The 21210-nt window shown below is 35.5% G+C and overlaps 1 protein-coding gene and 1 pseudogene across 1 annotated transcript in view; one reads left to right on the top strand and one right to left on the bottom strand.

The window, feature by feature from the left end:
* Positions 1–21210, top strand: part of LOC106879427 (focadhesin) — a 260907-nt gene that overhangs the window by 44200 nt on the left and 195497 nt on the right. The window contains exons 8-14 of the mRNA XM_052967658.1: positions 1364–1584; positions 2118–2387; positions 4076–4180; positions 8406–8635; positions 10438–10564; positions 14344–14402; positions 18698–18773. Coding sequence (XP_052823618.1) covers positions 1364–1584; positions 2118–2387; positions 4076–4180; positions 8406–8635; positions 10438–10564; positions 14344–14402; positions 18698–18773 — 1088 coding nt within the window. The remainder of the gene's footprint in view (positions 1–1363; positions 1585–2117; positions 2388–4075; positions 4181–8405; positions 8636–10437; positions 10565–14343; positions 14403–18697; positions 18774–21210) is intronic.
* Positions 8242–8360, bottom strand: LOC128247739 (5S ribosomal RNA; annotated as a pseudogene).

Genomic DNA, 21210 nt, shown 5'->3' with positions numbered 1-21210 from the left:
GGGTGGCACATAAAAGACACCATTTCGAGCGTGGCCGTTTTCGTGCGGGTGACACGTAAAAGCACCCACTACACTCTGAGTGGTTGGTGTTAGGAAGGCCATCCAGCTGTAGAAACTCTGCCAAATCAGACTGGAGCCTGGTGTTGCCATCCAGTTTCACCAGTCCTCAGTCAAATTGTCCAACCCATGCTAGCATGGAAAGCGGACGTTAAACGATGATGATGATGATGACTAATTGTTTCATTTTGTAAATATGAAACATAATGAATCAGAGACTTACTTGTGATCGTTGTTGTTGCATTAGAGCAGCTTGTGAAGTAGAAGCACCCAGTCATTCTCTTATATATAATATATATATAATTTATATTATAATTTATATTATAATTTATATTTATATTATGAAGGCTAATTTATTAAAGGTAATATATGAATGTAGTATATATGTGTAGAAATATATAAATGAAGTGTTAGAATAAAGTGCAATAATAACCTTCACACTCACTGGTGGTCGCTGTCAGTAACTGCGCTTATTTAGCTAACGGGGTTCTTGTTTTTATAACTGTTGAAAAGCAGCCAGAAGGATAGACATATTGTTGAGAACAAATGATTTCGTTGAAGGTCTGTTATCTCCATTCCAGCCCCTAGTGGCCTAGAAGAGGTTAGAAGGGTCAAGTTGCAAAGACATTGTTCTGCTTAGCAGAGGCATATGGGAAATGTATAACTGCTGTCATTCATAGAAAAACCTGTTTTACTATGAGAAAAGCGCTGTTGAAGAGTTAAGTGAAATTTGGCAATCAACTGTAAAAATGCAGAATTATCGGAGTAATTATCAGAGTAAAGTATGTATGTATAGAAATGTATGAATGAAGAGATTCAAATTAAGGAAGTGCAATAATAATGTTTAGCAGTTCAAAACTGTGAGTAGTAAAATGCAGAATTAGGTTGGCTGATTGTTGGTTCAAAGTAATCAAACACAAACAATGAAATGGGGGTTATTTCCCTTGAGTGTTTAAAAAAATTGTGTAGGTGGTATGAGTTATTTCCCTTGGGTGTTTAAAAAAATAGTTATATAAGGTAGATATGAAGGTTCCTTCCAGAGGCCGTATTATCAATTTTTTCAACAATCTGATTACGTCACAAGGTTTCCAGATATGAGTTCTACTCAGGTGTCACGTTTCAACAAAATCAATAAAACGATGTAGGAGGAGTTAGCTAACAACGCCACAAACAAACACACCGATTTTCCACATATGTTGTAGATATTATATTTGTATATATTCTGTATATATAGGATAAGTTTATTCATTATCAATTTTCAATATTCAATATTGTTGTATTTCTTTCTTTTCTTTTTTTCTTAAAGCATTAATAATACTGAATACCAATAACACTGCTGTTCATCCTGTAGTCCATGGATGCTTAATATTACCCTTGCTATATCTCATGTTGTCACCCCAAGCAGACCCATTTACTCTACACACCATACAAACAGCGTCTACTTCCATTATAGAAGCTATGGAAAAAATTCAGCTAGATTACAAGGTCTCAGCTTCTTCAGAGACTGATTCAACCGCAGGGATGTTGGTGAGTTTTCTCTTTCCTTTTCCTCCCTTGCCTCCCTTTATTTCTTGCTTCATCCATTCTGGAATATTTTGTTTTCTTATCTCTATAATGCCATGAGTTGGTAGTTGAGTGTCAAATAATTTTATTCATGCATTTCGTCCTCTTTAACCCTTTATTATTTAAACTAGCCATATCTGGCCAAAATAGTCTACCTGTTTCATGATCAAACCAGCTAGATTTGGTCTCTCACAATTATTCAACAATATCATCGTAAAAATAATAGTAACATTATCAAAATGTCAAAGTTAGAAGATGATGCACAATTAATTTAAAACAATGTTTCATAAATATGTATTACATTTGACTGTGTATCTGACTGTTAAAGGGTTAAACTTGATATATCATGAATGTGATCATTGCTTCTCTGTCTAGCTAACAAAAATCATATTACATACAGATGCTATCTTAACTGAGAATTTCCCCTACTATTTATATATTGACATTTATATGCCATTTTCCTCTCTCTTTTCTCTGTCTTTCTCTCCATATTCAAGCCAATTTCCTGGTCTGAAGAACCGTGTATGACAGAAGGAGCATATAAAAGCAGACAGTATTTGAAATTGTGTTCTGATATAGTAAATGAATCAGAAATAAATTGCCTCCTCTTAATGAACAACATTCAAGAATCACTAACTGGCATCAATGAAATTCCTGTGATATTGACCAATTTTTTAGCGTCATTATTTGTCACACCACAGTGTACAAATTTCTCTGCAAATGCTATGAATAGTTTGCTTGTAGTTGCTGAAAAGGATGACAGGCAGGTAAGATTGCTCTCTTCTAAAAATGATAGAATAAACTCTGATTTCACTTAGATTATCTCTACAATAGCAGTTAACAGTTAGTAGAGATTAGATAACTGATTGGATAAATGGATATTGGACTACTGGCTCCTAGATCACAGTTTCAAATATCCTGCAGGTACTTAAGTGTATTTCTATCATTCTCATCAGAGGGAGAGATGCTCATACTATAGTGCTGTTTTTCAGTTTCATCCAATTTTTGCCAGAATGGATTTCATATAAAGGATTTAGTTAGAAATAAATATCTCTCTTACTTGAGTAGCAGAGACAACAGGAAACTACTACTGCTGCTACTACTGCCACCACTGCTACCACCACCAAGAACAATGTTATTAATTAGGAATTGATGCTAGGAAAGATATTGGTGTTAGGAAGGGCATCTAGCCTGACATTGGAACTGATGCAGTCCTCTGGCTCATTGGATTTAGTCAAACTATCCAAACCATATGGCATGGAAGGTGAATATTAAATGATGATGATTTATATTCCTTCCTTTGGGACATATATTTCTGAAGGAGTGATATGAGATTGTGAGAACAGGGATTGTGGGCAGGTAGAGCTTGCAAGAAAGTAAGGAAGTGTGAGACACAGCTTAAGATAGGAGATGGGTGTGAAGGCAAGTATAGTTAAGAACTTGTATTTAGGGATGATAAGAAGGGAAAGTAGGTAACACTGGAATGCATAAAGAAGGCTCAAGTCCAAGAGGATTGGAAAATATTTGGAAAAAAAATTGGAGTACTCCAAAAGCAGAAATGCTGTGGGAATGATATGACTTCAATGGATAAAATTTGAAAGTGATTTGACAGCTATTTCTAACTGTTTTAGGAAACAGAATTAGGGACTAACTTACAGTTTTGTATATATGTATCTTGCATTACAATTAGAAACTTGCATAAACCCATGGAATAATGGGGTTAATGATAGTGTTTTCTGATGTTTTGAAGAAGAGTCCTGTTGATTGAAGTACCCACCTCCCAAGGCTTGAGAGGTACATATATCATTGACCTTCAAAGGCTAAAATGTGAGGTTGACTTGTGTGGATTTGAACTCAGATTGTAAAGGGATGGAACTAAATGTCATAAGGAATCTTGTCTGACACTCTAACAATAAATTACTATTATTTATAACATTGGCATTCGAATATCAGTTTGCCAGGAATTTTGATTAACACCAATGTTATTGCTATATATGTTATTGACCACAGAAGTTTGAAAAACTTAGCCAACCTTGATGAAATTTCACCTGAAAACAGAAAGGGACATAACTAAATACTACAAGGTATTTTGTCCTGGGTTCCAGCAGTGATGCCATTTACGTTCCTATGGTTAGAGTTAAGTTTCTTCATATAGTATTTTTTAAAAGCAGGGCAATTTAGAGGTCAACCAGACCCTAGTAAGAGAGACAGGTGACATTAATTACTATAACATATTTAATACAAACCTTAAACATTTCAGCAGATTTAATTTTATTTATAAATATCTTTTTTTTATATTTTTATTAAATGTAGTTGTTTCTTTGAAATATTTATTATATCTAGATCCAGAATATATGGATTTCTTACATAAATTGAAAATCATTTTCATTAAATCTCAACTATTAGTATTATATATCTATGTCTCTTGTATACATCCTTCTTTTTCTCTTTTAAGGCTTCATTTTTGCTTCCCTTGTTTCTCTATCAAATTGGACGTGAACCAGATCCCAATCGCAAACTGAACATCCTCAAAGCTATTCCTAAACTTGCTCAACATAAGGTATTCTCATACATTCTTTTATTCTTATATATGTGTCAACCCAAGGCTGTGGCCATGGTACCCTAATAATTTGTAGTTTGTTTTGGAGTACTTTTATGGCTTAATCTGAGGAAGAAGAGAAACATTGATAACTACAAAGCCTAGTGGAAAGGAAAAAAAGGAAGGAATCACAACAAATAAATATACAATGTTCGCATCAGAGAGGACTCTTTGAATGCCACCCAAATGTTACCATATTTCTGTTGAAATCCTTTGCCTTCGTTTCTGTTAATTTTGAATATTATAAAGAATGTAGTAAAATAACTTTGTCACTATTAACCTTTCACACACTGCATTTTCTCTAAAATTGTTTCCTCTGCCACTGCCCTGTTACTACAGGGGAGAAAATTCATACAGTGACATGATGCAGCTACAGTGTGCTAAAGGTTAAGCTGCTAGTTGGAACATAAATTGAACATAAAATTTTGATGGAAGGTTTTAATTTAGATTACTTTTAGCAGTTTTGCTATCATATCTTTGTTGAAATACACTATATTGCTTCAGTTAATTGAGAAAATAATGAAGAATTTAGTAGAATAACTTTGGTATTATGGTTGGAACATAAACTGAGCATGAAATTTTGATATAATGTAAGTCTATTTAAAACAAGAATTTTGTATCATAGAACCAGAGGCAGTTGCAGGTGAGTCGATATCAAAAGGGATTAAATGTAGTGAAGAATTTGGGGAAATAATGATGATTCATGTATTAGCGAATAAAATGACAACAGACTTGTTGTTACTATATTGTTATTGATGTTGTTGTTGTTTAGCTCGGGTTAGCTTTGAGCAAACAAACCTATGATCAAGACTTTCCAACTTTGACCATCCTGTCTTTTCATATATGTAGCGCTACCTCATTTAATGCGTTCTTCATTTTTGAAAGTAGTTAAAGTGTGATTTAAAGGATATTTCATCCTGGATGATCATCCACATAGGAGTTTACTTTTACTTTTGAAATTATTGTTATTGTTATGGTTACAGTTGTTGTTGTCGTCAGAGGGGATGTTCTAGTGTTTATTTTCTATTGCTAATTTGATTTCAATAGTACAACACTGTACAATCATCATCATCATCATCGTTCAACGTCCTCTTTCTATGCTAGCATGGGTTGGACAATTCAACTGAGGACTAGTGAAACCAGATGGCTACACCAGGCTCCAATCTGATTTGGCAGAGTTTCTACAGCTGGATGCCCTTCCTAACGCCAGCCACTCAGAGAGTGTAGTGGGTGCTTTTACGTGTCACCCGCACAAAGTCCAGTCAGGCACATGCCCAGTACAATACATTTACAAAATATTTGAATACACATTCTCCTCGACTTATGACCATTTGCATTTATGACCACAAAAAATAAGAAAATAAAAAAGTAAATAAATAAATAAATAATAAATTTTCGGACATTGGGCAGCTGCACATATGATAACTGTGGCAGCATTTGGCAATGCAGGCCTCCCTCCGACCCAGGCATCCACTGTCTGCCACTTTCTCTCACTCAGATACTTTCAATCATCAGTTACTTTTGAATGAAAATAGTGTTGAATAATATAAATCCACATACGACCAGATTGACTTACAACCTGTCAGTCTGAATGGAACTCAGTCATAAGTCAAGGAGAAGGTGTATAGTATTCAGCATTTCCCAAACTTGGAATTTCTGTACATTGAATCTCTATATAATAAAAGCCAATATAAATTTTGGTTGGTTGGTTGGTTGATTGATTTCTCTAGTCATGCTCTATGTCATATAAAAATATTCATTGTAATTAATATTTTTCCTTATAAGCTTTTCAAGTAAGATGTTTGTTACCAGAATCTTATTTTTTTTTTGTTTTTTATGTTTTGTATTTTTTTGCATAACTTACTAGAGGTTTCTCCTTTTTTATGTACCCTCGCCACAAAGAGGGGAAATTTGTGTCCAGGTCAAGCTTTGTAAGCCTCCTTTATTTGGTTGGCATTTTTAACTTCCTAGTCAAAGGAAGAGTTCTTTTACTTTCTAGTACCATACCTAGCTGCTTTCATCCACAGCATCCTACAGCCAAAGAAGAAACTTACCAACAAAACAACTTTCACTGTTTCAACAACCTTAGTTTCTTCAGGAAGGTTTCTGAATTTGGATGCAATAGTACCCATGTATTTGTTTCTGATCGATCGGTTTATATTTACAGATGACATGGTGTTACTTGGCTCATCAGAAGGTGATCTATAGTATGTATTGATTGGGTTCACTGCCAAGTGCTGCAAGGCAAGAAAGAGAGTTAGCGTTGTGAAGACTGAGACATCAGTCCTCTCAAGAAAATCTTCTTAGTACACTGTGCATGTTATTGGAACATGACTGAGACAAATGTTGAAGATTAAGTATCTTGGAGTTGTATTCACATGTGATGGAAGACAGGAGGCTGAGTTGGACGCTAGAATTGCTGGTGCTGGCACAGTAATGTACCAATCCCAGTATGCAATCCTCAAAAGGGAAGAGATTGGTGAAACAGTCAAACTCACAATCTTCAATTTGGTTTTTGTGCCTATTCTCACCTATGTTTATGAATTTTGGTTACATGATGAAAAGGGCATGATCATTAATACATGCAACTGAAAAAGGGTTCCTCTCAAGCAGTAGTTCTCAACCATTTTTTCCCCATCGACCCCTTTGATTCTTATTTAACTCTACTGGACCTTCATAACCATTCAATGCATATAAAAAAAAATCCTATTGTATTTTTATAATTAAATATTATTAAGAATTGTATAAAAACATTAGAATATTTTGTGTATTGTTGAAGTATAAGCAATTTAATGCACATAAACTTCAACAACAAAATCTTATGTGAATCCCCTATGGTCATATGGACCCTGGTTGAGAACCATTGATCTAAAGGATCTCTAGAGTAATGCTACTCAACAGGGTGTGTTGCTCAGAGATCAGGGTGTTCCACAAGGTTTAGCCACTACTCTGCAATGAGGGATCACAGCTCCACTACTCTGGGCATGTGACTAGAATGCTGCAGGAAATGATCACCAGATGGATTCTTTAAGCCAAGCCAACTAGCAGATCTAGGAGTAGATCAAGTACTAGATGGTTGGATAATATCTATAGCCTCAGTTGGTCATGCTTCGGAATCCAGCCAGCAAATCTAATAATGGTTGCTTCTGATAGGACCATGTGGAGCAGATGCCTGAGGGCTCCTTCCCAGGAATGGTAGATAGAGGAGATGGATAGAAGGATGGATGGAAGAATGGAAATACTAAGGTATTCACTAAAGAACTTTTAGCAAATTGTTCCAAATCATTATATCACTACCAATACTACAATAATATTTATGCAGTACAGTGCTACCCATCATATGGTGGATATCTTTGGCAGTATACTTTCGTCAGCATGAGCAATATCAGGAAATATGGCATACATACAGTAATTATAATTTAATCTTTATGAAATTACCCATCATCATCATCATTTTATATCCATTTTCCATAGAAAGCTCCAACGTTAGCTTTGGCATTGTTTCAACAACTTGATGCTCCTCCTGATGTGTGTACTGGGTTCTTTTTTCATACCACTGGCAATAGTGAAGTCACCAAGTAACTTGCATAACAAAGAGAAGAAAAAGCCTGAATGACAAAAGAAAAAGTGTATGAGTATATTTGAGAGAAGTGGTGATGTCTTTATGCCAAGTGTTGAGAGGGCAAAATATGATAGAGAGACAAAAGTGTCTTGCTGTAGAGGAGATACATGGCTACCCTGCATTATATAAGCATGGGTGAGAGTAGTTAGAAAGATGATAAAGATGGTGATGAGAGATGCCAGAGTGTACTTCTGACAGCAAAATTATATTTCCAATGTTACCCATTGTATGACAAGTAATACTCTAGTATAAAAAAAATATTCTTCAAATTATTTAAGCAAATTAGTAAATTAAGTATTAAAAATAACCCAGAAGTGAATGCTTTTCCAAGACTTTTTTTTATTATTTAGTTTCATCTCAGAGCTGCGGCCATGCTGATGCACCGCTGTTAAGTGTGGGACACTTACAGTACCTAGATTTCCCAAGCGGTCACCCATCTAAGTACTCACTAGGCTCGACGTTGCTTAACTTCGGTGCTTGGACGAGAACCGGTGCTCTCAGCGTGATATAGCCGTAATATCTTCTAAAGATATTATATTTATATTTTCTTTATCTCTTCTGTAGGTTGTAGTTGGTCCAATTTTGAAATCTATCCAAGAATTAGGCTCTTACAAGGGGCTGAAAGCCATTTTCATTACACTACTGACAGAATTATGGAAAATACAGGACCGCTGCTTTCCCCAGTTGCAGAAAGCACTTACAGAAGAGCCCATCACTCCAGGTACCATAGCAGCAATATCAAATGAAGTGGTTTTTGCTAAAGCACACTCAATCACAAGTATCTGCGAATTAAGGTGATTATCTTGGTTTGTTATAATTTTGAGCATCATTTTGTGTTAAAAACGACATTCAAAATATTAGAGTCTAATTAAATCAGAAAAATTTTTCAATTTTTTTTTTTTTTAAACAATTTCTAAAATCAATTGATGACTCATTCTCTAAACATGTTTTTGGCTCCATTCTGACTCTACAAAATGAAAACATTTTCAGGTTATGAACAAGAAGTTTTGTATACTGCATATAGTTAAGAATCTTGCTTTCCAACCATGTGATTTTATGTTCAGTTCCACTGTAACCAAAGCCTTATGAGTGGTTTTATTAGACAGAAACTGAAAGAAGCTCATTGTGTGTGTGTGTGTGTGTGCGCGTGCACACCCATATCTTGAAATTACACAATAGTTTTAAATGAGTATCATCATCATACAAATGATGTTCAATCCCAATCTTCCAGGAAACATGTCTAGCCACACAGAAATATTACCTTACTTGGAAACTTGGAAGTGAGGGAGGTTTGGTGACAGAAAGGGCATCTAATCATAGAAAATATGCCTCAACAAATTCTGTTGGATACAAAGTAACCTGAGTACATTTTATCTTGGTAACAGTATCAAAGAGGGTTTTTTGGTCATCAGTATCACCAAAGAGCCTTACCTGCTATATTGCTGTCTGAGTTTGTAAAAAGAATGACCGTGCAAACCAAAGGAGATGGCGATGAAGTGGAAGATGACTCCTTTAAACGCGTCGCACGGTCGAACACAATAACATGTTATATAACATATGAAGGCTTGCAATGAGAGATGATGCGAGCGAGTGCCAGTAAAGGAAAGAGAGAGACAGAGTGACAGACAACCGTTAGATATATATGAAGGGTAGATTTATTAACATAGCGAACAGTGTGTCTATGTGTGCGTGCATGTGGCATATATACATAATACAATGTGTATGACAGGCCTTCTTGTACAAGAGTATGTATACAACAATATGAATGACGGCCCGTCATATAAGCCAGAGTGTGAGAGTACAAAATGTGTGTATACAATATGTGTGAATGAGGAATACAGAGCATTGAAAGAGTGTCTGTAACACAGTAGATAAGCGTCCTGAACGAAGATAGAGAAAATACCAGTTCGTATAAGAGTTACATAGTTGAATGTCTATACTCAGGAAGTTGTGGCTGAGGAGCAGAGCTGTGGTGTCACATGTATGTGAAGTTGAGCGTCGATGCTGTGACCAGTTACCTGGTACAGAAGATTCTTGCAGGTTAATTTATAGATGAACAGGGGCTCACTGGAACAGCAGAAAAATACTCTCTCACGTGACCTTATTAGAAGGCCACGATTGGACGGTATGCACCCTGGTGCAAAACAGAACTGTAGACAATTGCCGCGCAAATAAGAACCAATCAGGGTGGTGGACACAAGGGTCCAAAGCAGCCAAAGGCTAGATATTAGCCGCTTTGTTATCATTTGTGATTGAATGCCTGAGAGAGAGGTTTCACTACAAGTTCATTTAAACCAGCATGAATAAGCAGGTGAATAGAAAGTAGAAGAAAGAGTGATTGAAGGAGAAAATTAAAACAAGAGCAATACAAAGGAAATACTTATCAAAGAGAAATAATGTGTGAGGGAACTGTGTGTGTGTGTGTGTGATGGCTAGGTTATAAACAGAAAGAAGGAAATATTTTTACATGACATGTATGCATTATATAATAATAATAATAAATTGACCACAATATATGCATCATATAATATGAATAAATTAATCTTTATAAAATAAATATTTACTTAATGACTATTCATATATCTTATGTTTACAGGCCTGTGCAGCATGGACCAGATATGTTAAGTCTTTTATCTGATATTCTCAATAGTTGCTTATTAAAATCAACCACTCCAGCTGCAATAATGTCATTGAAAGGTTTAACGCACCTTTGTGAAGCAGAAGTGAGTTATTTTTCTTGATTATTCCACCCTAAAATAAAATATAAAGAAGATAATTTTGAATATGTACATGCACGCATACACACACACACACACACACACACACACACACACACACACACACACACACACACACACACACACACACACAAATTTCATTCAAGTTTAATATCCACTTTTCCATCCTTGGAAAGAGTTTATTTAGGCAGATTTTCTACACCTGAATACACTTCCTGTTGCCAACCCTTACCTGTTTCCAGTAAGACGACATGTCTCCATTATCAGATACGTTTTCACAGTATATTGGAAATGAATGACACTGCTTGTTTGATAATGACAATCATTACAAGTACACATGAAGTCAAGACTAGGAAACATACACACACACACACACTTATATACATACATGTGTTTGTCTGTGTGTGTGCCATGTAAATCACCCATGTGGTGCCACATAAAATTTCCCATGTGAAGCCATGTAAAAGCATCAATGTAGTTCCACATAAAAATGCCTGTGTGATTCCACGTAAATGTGCCCATGCAGTGCCACATAAAGGTACCCAGCACACTCTGTAAAGTGATTGGTGTTTGGAAGGGCATCCAGCCATAGAAGCTATGCTGAATCAGACTGGAGTCTGGTGCAGTTCCCAAGCTTAGATCAAACCATCCAACCCATAGCAGCATGGACAACAGACATTCAATGTTGATGATATATTATAGGCTTCTGTCAGATCCACTCACAAAGTTTTGGTTAGCTCAAGGTATAGTTGAAGATACTTGCCCATGATGTCATGCCATGAGACTGAACCCAGAACCATGTGGTTGGGAAACAAACTTCTTATCATTGTTTTAATTTTTTACTTTTCCATGCAAATGCATAGAAAAGTGGTTTGAGTGGAATTTGTTGAAGCAAATTTTCTACAGCTAGATGCCTCTCCTACTTGTTTACAAGCAATATAATGTTTCCCCATAACTGGACATGTTTATATGGAAGATTGGGAACAAATGACACTGCTTGTGTGACCATGACAGAATATCAAGACAGGGAGATATAAAAACACTCATGCACACATACATCATTCATATATACATACACATATATGTGCACACACACACATTATGCGTACTCTTTCCTTTTAGTCTTTCTTTGAAAATACATCTGGCTATGAGAAAATATTGCCTTACTTGGAAACAGGTGAGGGTTGGTGACAGGAAGGGTATGCAACTAAAAGTCTGCCTTTACAAATTCTGTCCTACCTATGCAAGCATAGTTAAATGGATATTAAAATGCTAGGCTTCTTTCAGTTTCCATCCACCAAACTCACCTACAAGGCTTTTCAGCTGACTTCTATGGTAGAAGACACTTTCACAAGGTGGTACTTAGTTGACCGAAATCAAAACCATGTGACTGAGAAGCACAAATCTTAATCACTGTATATGTGTGTGTATTGTAACTGATTGCTTGAAGTTTCATGATATCCAATTTGAAAGCAAGATTGTCTGATAACATCAACTAACCAATATGTTGCTGAGCACAGAGGGCTGAATATTATATAGATAGCATTTAACTTTTAGCAAAATGTAATACTTATCCGAATAATGCTTTAGAGATTGATAAATAAAATTCTATTATGTCAACTTGGTTATTGTGTTTCTTACTAATGATGCCTAAACTTAGTGATGACTGTGTTACTATAATGGAATTAGTTACGGTTAGTAGTTTAGCTAATACTGTCATTAATCTTTTCGTACAATTTTCTTACCAACAGTTGTTGATTTAGCTAGATTTTAACCACATTTAGGTATGGTTGTGTGGTTAAAAAGCTTGTTTCCCACCTGTATGGTTTTAGGTTCAGTTCCACTGCATGGCACCTTAGGGAAGTGTCTTCTGTTATAGTGCCAAAGCAACCAAAGCCTTACAAGTGGATTTGGCAGATGGAAACTGAAAGAAGCTCATCATTTGTGTGTGTGTGTGAGAGAGAGAGGTGGGAGACATAAAGTCTCCTTGTCATGACATTGCTTGTTGATTCTAAATGTCATTATAGCAAGCTATCTCATTTGATTCCACCCTTCTGAAATATTACTTGTCTGGAAATATGTGAGTTGGCAACAGGAAATACATGTGGCCATAGAAATTCTGCTTTGATAAATCCTATCTCGCCAATAGTTAGCATGGAAAAATAAATGTTAAAATGATGATTTAGATCTAGAAACTATGTTGCCTTTATGTCCCTTAAATATAATATTAGCTTTGCATTTTTACTAAGATCTCTACTTAGTAATCAATTTTAAGTTTTACTGTTTTGTCTAAACCTTCCCTATTAACCTTTAGTATTCAGATTACTTTGTCAAATACAATGTTTGTTTATTTATTTTGTTTTCAATTAATCATGTATTATCTTGTATTTTAGAGATTTCAGTGATGTGATTGTTCAGTTTTAGAATGACATTGTAGGGTTGAAGTGAGAAGCCAAATCTGACCAGTTTCAATATAAATCGGGTTAAATATTTTAGATAGCCATGGCCAATTTGGATGCTAAAGGGTTAATGTTGCAATAGATTTGTATAACTTTGTGTTGTTATTGACAAGCTGTTGATGTAGACAACAGCCTACATCAAAAGAATTTAAGTTTTATCAGAGAATATGAATTCTTGCTTGGTTATTTTGAGATTCAAACACTTAACTCTTTCTATACCATATTTCTGTTGAAATACATTACTTACATTTCAAGTAATTTTTAAAAAAAAAATTTGATGAATTTATTAAAATAACTTTGTCCTTTACATTATTTACATTCGATGGATATTTGTCCTCATTTTGTTTGTTGTTAACACGTTTCGGCTGATATACCCTCCAACCTTCATCAGGCATATGGCATAGTGGTTAAGAGCATGGGCTACTAACCCCAAGATTCCAAGTTTGATTCCAAGCAGTGACCTGAATAATAATAATAATAATAATAATAATAATAATAATAATAATAATAATAATATCAAAAAATACCTTAGGAATGAGAACCCAGGTTCGAAATTTCTCCAAGACACTTGATGAAGGCTGGAGGGTATATCAGCCGAAACATTATTTAACAGCAAACAAGATGAGGACAAATATCCGTCGAATGTGAATAATGTAAATAATGTACATAATTCCTCATCTCTTAAAGATAGAACTGAACTTTGTCATTGAGAAGCTGGTGTTTGGAACATAAATAAACATGAAATTTTGGTGGGAGGATTTTATTTAGATCTCTTTAAAACTGAAAGTTTGCATCATAGAACCAGAGGCTATCTTAGATGTGTTAGTATTAAAGGGTTGACCTTTTGTTACCATATTTCATTTGAAATACACTGTTTTTGTTTCAATTAATTTTGAAAATAATGAAGAATTTAGTAAAATAATTTTGTCATTATTAAACTAATGTTTTAAGACGAGCTACTCGGGTTTTAGGTATGTTACAAGAAATGTAACTAACATTGTTTTAGCTGTCTTTATTTACCTCTTTTATTCCTTACATTCTTGGATTTTTATTCACATTTTTAACACCAGTTACTAAACCATGAGTTGTGTGGTGATAAACTTTAAATAGACATGAAAATTTGATGGAAGGTTTTAAATTGGGTCAGGAATTTTTATATCTTAAAACCAGGGGTGACCTCAGGCAGGTTGGTATCAATAAGCCTAAAATCGCTAGTCTAGTTGAAAATATAGAGAGTGAGGGGAGAGAGGATGAAAAAGGTGTAGGAAGAGTGTGTTTATACTTATATATGTTTTATCACTACAGGTGATCAATATTCAAAGTCTGTGGAAATTACTGTCAACCAAACTTGCCAATGATTCTAGGTAAGTCTCATATTATGTCCTATAGAGTTTCAAAATTTTATACTTTATTATTTTTGAGAGTCTGACATCTTATCACTAATTCAGCTGTGGTGTAATCATGTTGCAGTTATAATTAGAAGAGTTAACAGAGCCACAGAGCTGAACTTTAGTTTCACTGACTTTAAGCAGCTGAGTAGCAAATTTTATTATTTTTTTTTTTTGCCTTGTTTTGTTTCTGTATTCAATTGTCTGCAACTGATAACTTTCCAAGATATGCTTGCCATATATTCTATGGGTAGATAAACTAAGCTAGGTAAGTCTCTGTGGAGTCTTCTATTACAAGTCATGTCTAGTTTGCAATAGTGGAATCGACACAGTTATTTATTTGTACTTCCTCAACTCCTGAAAGATGAATGGGGATGTTGATCTCAGGATTTTCCTAAGAACATAAAGTCATCTAAGTAAATACCACATAAATTTTGACCAATGCTCTAAACAATTTGCCAGCAATATCTCCCTTAAATCATATGCCACTTTTTTCTGAAACAGAACATTGTTAGAAAATATTGTCCAGGGTCCAGCTTCTGAAATTCATCTTTTTTGTCCCTCCTCCTCCTTTAATTCCTGAAGCAGAATGTAACCTAATGATACACAAAGTTTAGTTGTCCTCACAACACTTACTTAGCCAATTAGCCTCTTGTGATTAATTATACCATTAAAGGACAATTAAGCCTTTTAGTTATCACATTTCTATCAAAATACTCTGCCTTCATTTCAATAAATTTTGTAAATAATGAAGACTTTAGTAAAATAATTTCAACATTATGAAGCTGGTATTCAGATCATAGATTAACATAAACTTTTGATGGAAGGTTTTCATATAGATTCCTTTAAAGCTGGAAGTTTGTACCGTAGAACAAGTTTGTATAATGGGGCAGTTTCAGGTGGGTTGGTGCCAAAAGAGTTAATATGCAGAAGTTTTGATCAGAAATCAATCTTCCCACAGTTATCTCGCAACTTTCTTGATATATATACACAGTAACCATCACTACTTCAGGGTTAGGGGTTCAAAATACCTCTAAATTTCTCACTCAAACAATTAATGCTATTAAAGAATAAAAAGTTTAGGAAGGTATAACAATGCAATATAGAACAAAAAATAGACTGTATACCTGTTGTAACTTGGTAAACTGTAGTCCGATGATATTTTGGAATTAGAATTCCTTCTTCAGATCTTATTTGCTGGAGTCTCTGCTATAAACTGTTTTCCAACGGTTTTTCTTTTTTCTGAAGCGTCTCAGGAGTGGTCTCACGGAGCTTCTCCTGGAATTCCTCATGAGAAGTGCGTGAGGTCGGCTGTTTCAATCTCGTGTGTGTTGGTACATCTGTGGCGCTGCTTCTAAGTTATGTGTTATACGTGCAGCTTCTCTTTTTTTTTCTTTCTTTTTTTTTGTTGTAAACAATATATGAGCATGTTATTAAGAATTAACCTACACACATCCAGATGTAGCTAAATAATATATTGATTACCAACTTCCATCCTGTTGTTAATTTGGGGTCCTAGTTTGTGTATGAGTAAAGCTTCCTTGATTCTTAAATTACCCAAATTTCTTTCATCGGCCTCAATTGTGACTGTTATGCTTTTATCAGTGTTCCGGCATCTTTCTAGATGTTTTCTGAAGGAGGAGGCTCTCGTGTTCATATGTTCTTTGATGCGGACGTGTAACGGTCTTGTTGTGCTACCCACATAGAACTTGTTGCATTTGTTACATTGTATTTTATACACAACATTTACCCGTTGGCATAAATCTGTGTCACGGATGGGACAATTTGTTAATGTGCATTGATTGTTGTCCCTTATTCGTTTCTTTGCGAGGTGTCCTATTTTTGTTGGTGTTGTTGTTGTTGAACTCAGGTAAGTTTTGATCATGCAAACCTTTGACAAAGGCATTCTTGCTATGACCATCCCATCTTTTTTTTCAGATCTATACATCTTAATTGTTACAATGCATCCTTTGCATATTTAGGATTGTAGTATATAATTTGAAGGCATTTGGCTACTGTTTCTTATAGGTTGAGTCATTGCTTCATACCTCCTGCATGCCAGTATAGTCCAGTGGCAAAATTGATAGAACAGCATTATTTAATTTCATTCCTCTCCATTCCAAGTTCAAATACTAGTGGGACTGAGTTAATAAATTTAACACCAATGATGCACAGGGGTTGATTAAATCAATTATATCCTTGCCTTACAAACCTGTAACCTTATACAATTTTGAGAAATTATTATTTCCTTCCTCTGACTGATGACCTGATGCATATGGGTTTTGTTTTTGAAAAGAAACAAGTCTTTTTGTTAGACAGAATACCACTGTATTCTAGTTAATAGTTCTCACTAGTGGAATTGAACTCACAACTGCAAGATCACAAATCTGCTTTGTATAATTGTAGATTTATATCACCTCCTAGTTGAACTAACTATAAGGTTCTGCATCACTGGTAGAAAGAAATAGCAGGCAACTTTCCTCATTCTACTATTGTAGCCCTTTAGCATTTAAGCTGGCTATATCCAGCCAAGATATTCTACCTATTTAATGTTAGAACTGGCCAAATCTGACCTCTCACACCTACTCTACAATGTCATTCTTAAAATAAACAATTGTTCCATCAAAATCACAAGGCTATGAGATAATACATGGTTAATTCAAAATAATAATAATCATCATCATCATCATCATCATCGTTTAACGTCCACCTTCCATGCTAGCATGGGTTAGACGATTTGACTGAGGACTGGCGAACCAGATGACTACACCAGGCTCCAATCTGATTTGGCAGAGTTTCTACAGCTGGATGCCCTTCCTAACACCAACCATTCCAAGAGTGCAGTGGGTGCTTTTACGTGCCACCGGCAGGAAAGCCAGTCAGGCAGTACTGGCAATGGCCACTCTCTAAATGGTGTATTTTACGTGCCGCGTGCACAGGAGCCAGTCCGGTGGCACTGGCAACGACCTCACTCGAATGTTTTTTCACGTGCCACCGGCACAAGTGCCAGTAAGGCAACACTGGTAACGATCATGCTCAAATGGTGCTATTTACGTGCCACTGGCACGGAAGCCAGACAGCTGCTCTGGGAATGATCATGCTCAGACGGTGCTCTTAGTGCTCCACTGGTACAGGTGCCAACACGATTTTGATTTCACTTGCCCCAACAGGTCTTCGCAAGCCGAGTTTAGTGTCCAATGAAGGAGAGGTGCTAGTCGTCTGAATAAATAAGTAATACATTTGACTGAGTAATCTGAATGCTAAAGAGTTAAAATAAGAAGGACATGTTCAGTAATGCAGTTTTAAAGGCTGGGATGCATCAGATACTCACTGACCACTGCTGGGAAAAATGTTCATTTCCCTCTGATATTTACTGTGTTTTTAATACAGTAAGTCCATAAGTGGTGTTATCTTGGGACAAATACTGCAGTAACTGGCCAATCACCTGTGAAAACATCAAGTATGCTGTATATATTGCTTTCCCACCACCATCTATTCAACATTGTATATGTATCTATCTGTCAATCTTTCTGTCTATCAATTTCTTTACTTCTCTTTCCGTATCTCTCCTGCCCTCTCTCAACCAATCATGCAATTGACTGGACTGATTTTGATTTATGAAAGATAAAATTAACCACAGTGCTATTTGAACTCTGAAACATCATGGATGAAACATAAATACTGTTACACATTTATTGAAGATCTCTACCATCTCAGTAACCTCTGGATTTTATCCAGAGGTTACTGAGATGGTAGACCCTCTTTGGCCATGAGGCACAAGTCCAGGCAAGGTTGTTTATGGAAGACCAGCAGTTGCCCATGCATACTAGTCTCCCCTCTTCACACCACATATGTTATCCAAGAGAAGGCAAAGGCTGATACAGCATGGCACTAGTGATATTGCAACTCATTTCTACAGCTGAGTGAACTGGAGCAGCTTGAAATAAAGTATCTTACTCAAGAACACCACACACAGCTTTATCTGGGAATTGAACTCACTACTTCATGATTGTAAACCCAATGCTCAAACCACTGAGCTATTTGCCTATGATACTTGACCTCAGTTATATCCTTTACTACAGGATCAAGATTTTCATAAAAATATACATCAGACAACTTGGTTGGTAGCAGGGTGCAATACTAATTTAGATCATCAATTAACTGTAGTCTGATAAGCCAGCTAGTTGCAACTGTTACTTTCTTTAAACAGCAAATTATTTGAGGACTTGTCATTCTAGTATATTCCATTGTCTTTTTTATCTAATTTTTAGACCTGGCATTACCATAGAAATTTGCAAGTTATTTGCTCTAGTACCACAACTAGCTGTTGAAAATGAAGAATTTGAGGTAAAAATTGTTTCATTCATTACAATATTTCATTATTGTTTTGTTTTCTTTCACAATCTATTTTTCTCTCCTAATGCATATCCTTGTATATTTGAATTCTGTTTGGGCAATTATCTTCATAGCTAGAGGCTTTCCAAACTATTTTCCCAAATATAAAACTGGACACGTGATGTAGCTGTGTGATTAGGAAGCTTGCTTTCCAAATAAGTAGTTTCAATTGTGTGTAGGGTTGCACATGCGGGACACGTTTCTCATTCTCATGATGAGGACTGCCATCAATATATTCAATTTGACATTGTCCGCAATAGATGAGTTCCGTAGGAGGCCATAGGTTTGGCATAGTGTAAATGAAGGACTTGGGTTTTATTATTCACAGTTACTAGCCAGAGTTCTGTATCTAGTACTGGTAGTCTATGGTTAGGGTGTTTTGTAGGGTATATATATATATATACCCATATATGTATATTTATATATCATTTAGAAAATGGAGGATAATATGCTGCACCCAACGACTTGCAGACAGTGTATCCCATTGAATTCATTAATTTAATTCATAGCTAAAGTGACAAAAGAAAAAACACAAAGTACAGGTGTTTATGACAAACCATGTTATTTTGACAACCGGGTTTACAGATAAACGTACAAAGTACATAAGGAATTAGAGAATGAACAAAAGTTTAATCTTACAGCTGTTTCGGCCTAGCTTTGTCATGCCCCATTCTTTCCGTATAGTTCCTGCCGGAGTGATTATCGGATGAAATGTTGAAATGGCGGTACATGCACGATTCGCTAGGCCTCTTCAGAGATTCACAAAGAATTTCATACAAATATAGAGTAAGAGGTAAAAACAGAGGTGAAATAGAAACAAGAACAAAAACAAAAGCAAAAATAAAATAAAAATAAAAATAAGGGTACAGCAAGAAAAAAATAATAATAATAAATAAATAAATGAAAATATAACATATAGGAAATATAAAAATATATAAAAGCAAAAATATGAGGCGCATAAAAATCCTACAAACAGTACAAATAGCTATAGACACTCCAATACATATATATACATGATCGGTTTGTGATCCATTGATCAGCTTGAAAAACTGTTAAGATATTAAGGTATTTTTTAGCATGAAACCAATGGTAGTCTTGATACACAAATAAAGAAATTCTATCCACCAATGCAGTTTTGAGCACTCATTCTTATCGGTTGACATTTATATATATATGTATATATACACACACACACACACACACACACACACACACACACACACACACACATACATATATATATATACGAGGTGTTGTCACAAAGTATAATGATGCATGAGCAAAATCTGCATGGGTATTAGCTGGCCACATCCTTCCTGAGCATGCGCAAAAATTTTCGTCTCTGTAGGTTGCTCCATTGGCCCCCAGTAATGTGTTGAGTACAGATGTGAAGAATGTGCTGTGGGAATTTTCCTTTTGAGTCAAGGTAACCGAGTACATTGAGCAAAGATACTGTATCAAATTCTGCACCTTAGTGGACAGTGAGCCACATTGTGGAAGACCATCGACCAGCAGAAACAATGAAATGATTGCAAAGATTCAAGGAACAGTCTATGAAGACTGTTGTATGACTATTGAGGAGATTGTTGCCTATGTTGGAATCAGCCATGGGACAGTTCAGTTCAGTCAGTTCATTCTGCCCATGTTGTCCAAGCATTCCTCGTCAAGCAAAACACACCACTTGTTTGTCAGGCTTCCTATTCTCCAGACATGGCTCCGTGTGGCTTTTGGCTATTCCCAAAGCTCAAAAAAACACTCAAAGGAAGAAGATTTGAGTCAACAGAGGACATTAAGCAAAATTCGAAGACGCAGCTCTAAAGCATCCCAAAAAGTGATTTCCAGAAATGTTTCCAGCAGTGGCAGGAACGCTGCTAGCAGAAGTGTGTAGCCTCCCAAGACAGATACATTGAAGGAGACTAAATCAAAATAATGAGTTTATAATGATACTTGTTTTCTAGACAAAGGTTGGATACTTTTTGACTACACCTCATATAACGAGAGTTGTTGTGTTTGTTAGTATTCTGTTCAGAAACTATACAAATATACATGTACAACACAGTATACATTATTATTTGCCGTCTCTTCCAATTATCTTCATTTAACCTGCTCTTGTAGAGACACTGTTATTTGCATTGTAAGCATTAAAAATTTTGTCAGCTAAGAATTATAATGCTCTTTTGTTAAGTGAATTTATACAAGCAATGAAATGAACACTTATTTTTTTGGTTACAATTAGTGTGAAAAATAAAAAAAAATAATATGAAACGTGATTGCAGTTTCATGCACTTATATACTGATTTCTCAATAATATATAGTCCATGACCAAGTTAATGTTATAGAAATATTAGTCTTTAATTAACTTAACTGACAAGATTTATTTATTATATAA

Source organism: Octopus bimaculoides, chromosome 4 (genome assembly GCF_001194135.2).
Source record: "Octopus bimaculoides isolate UCB-OBI-ISO-001 chromosome 4, ASM119413v2, whole genome shotgun sequence".
Taxonomy (NCBI): domain Eukaryota; kingdom Metazoa; phylum Mollusca; class Cephalopoda; order Octopoda; family Octopodidae; genus Octopus; species Octopus bimaculoides.
Note: the sequence above shows the minus strand (reverse complement) of the source record. Positions and strands in the feature narration are given on the sequence as shown.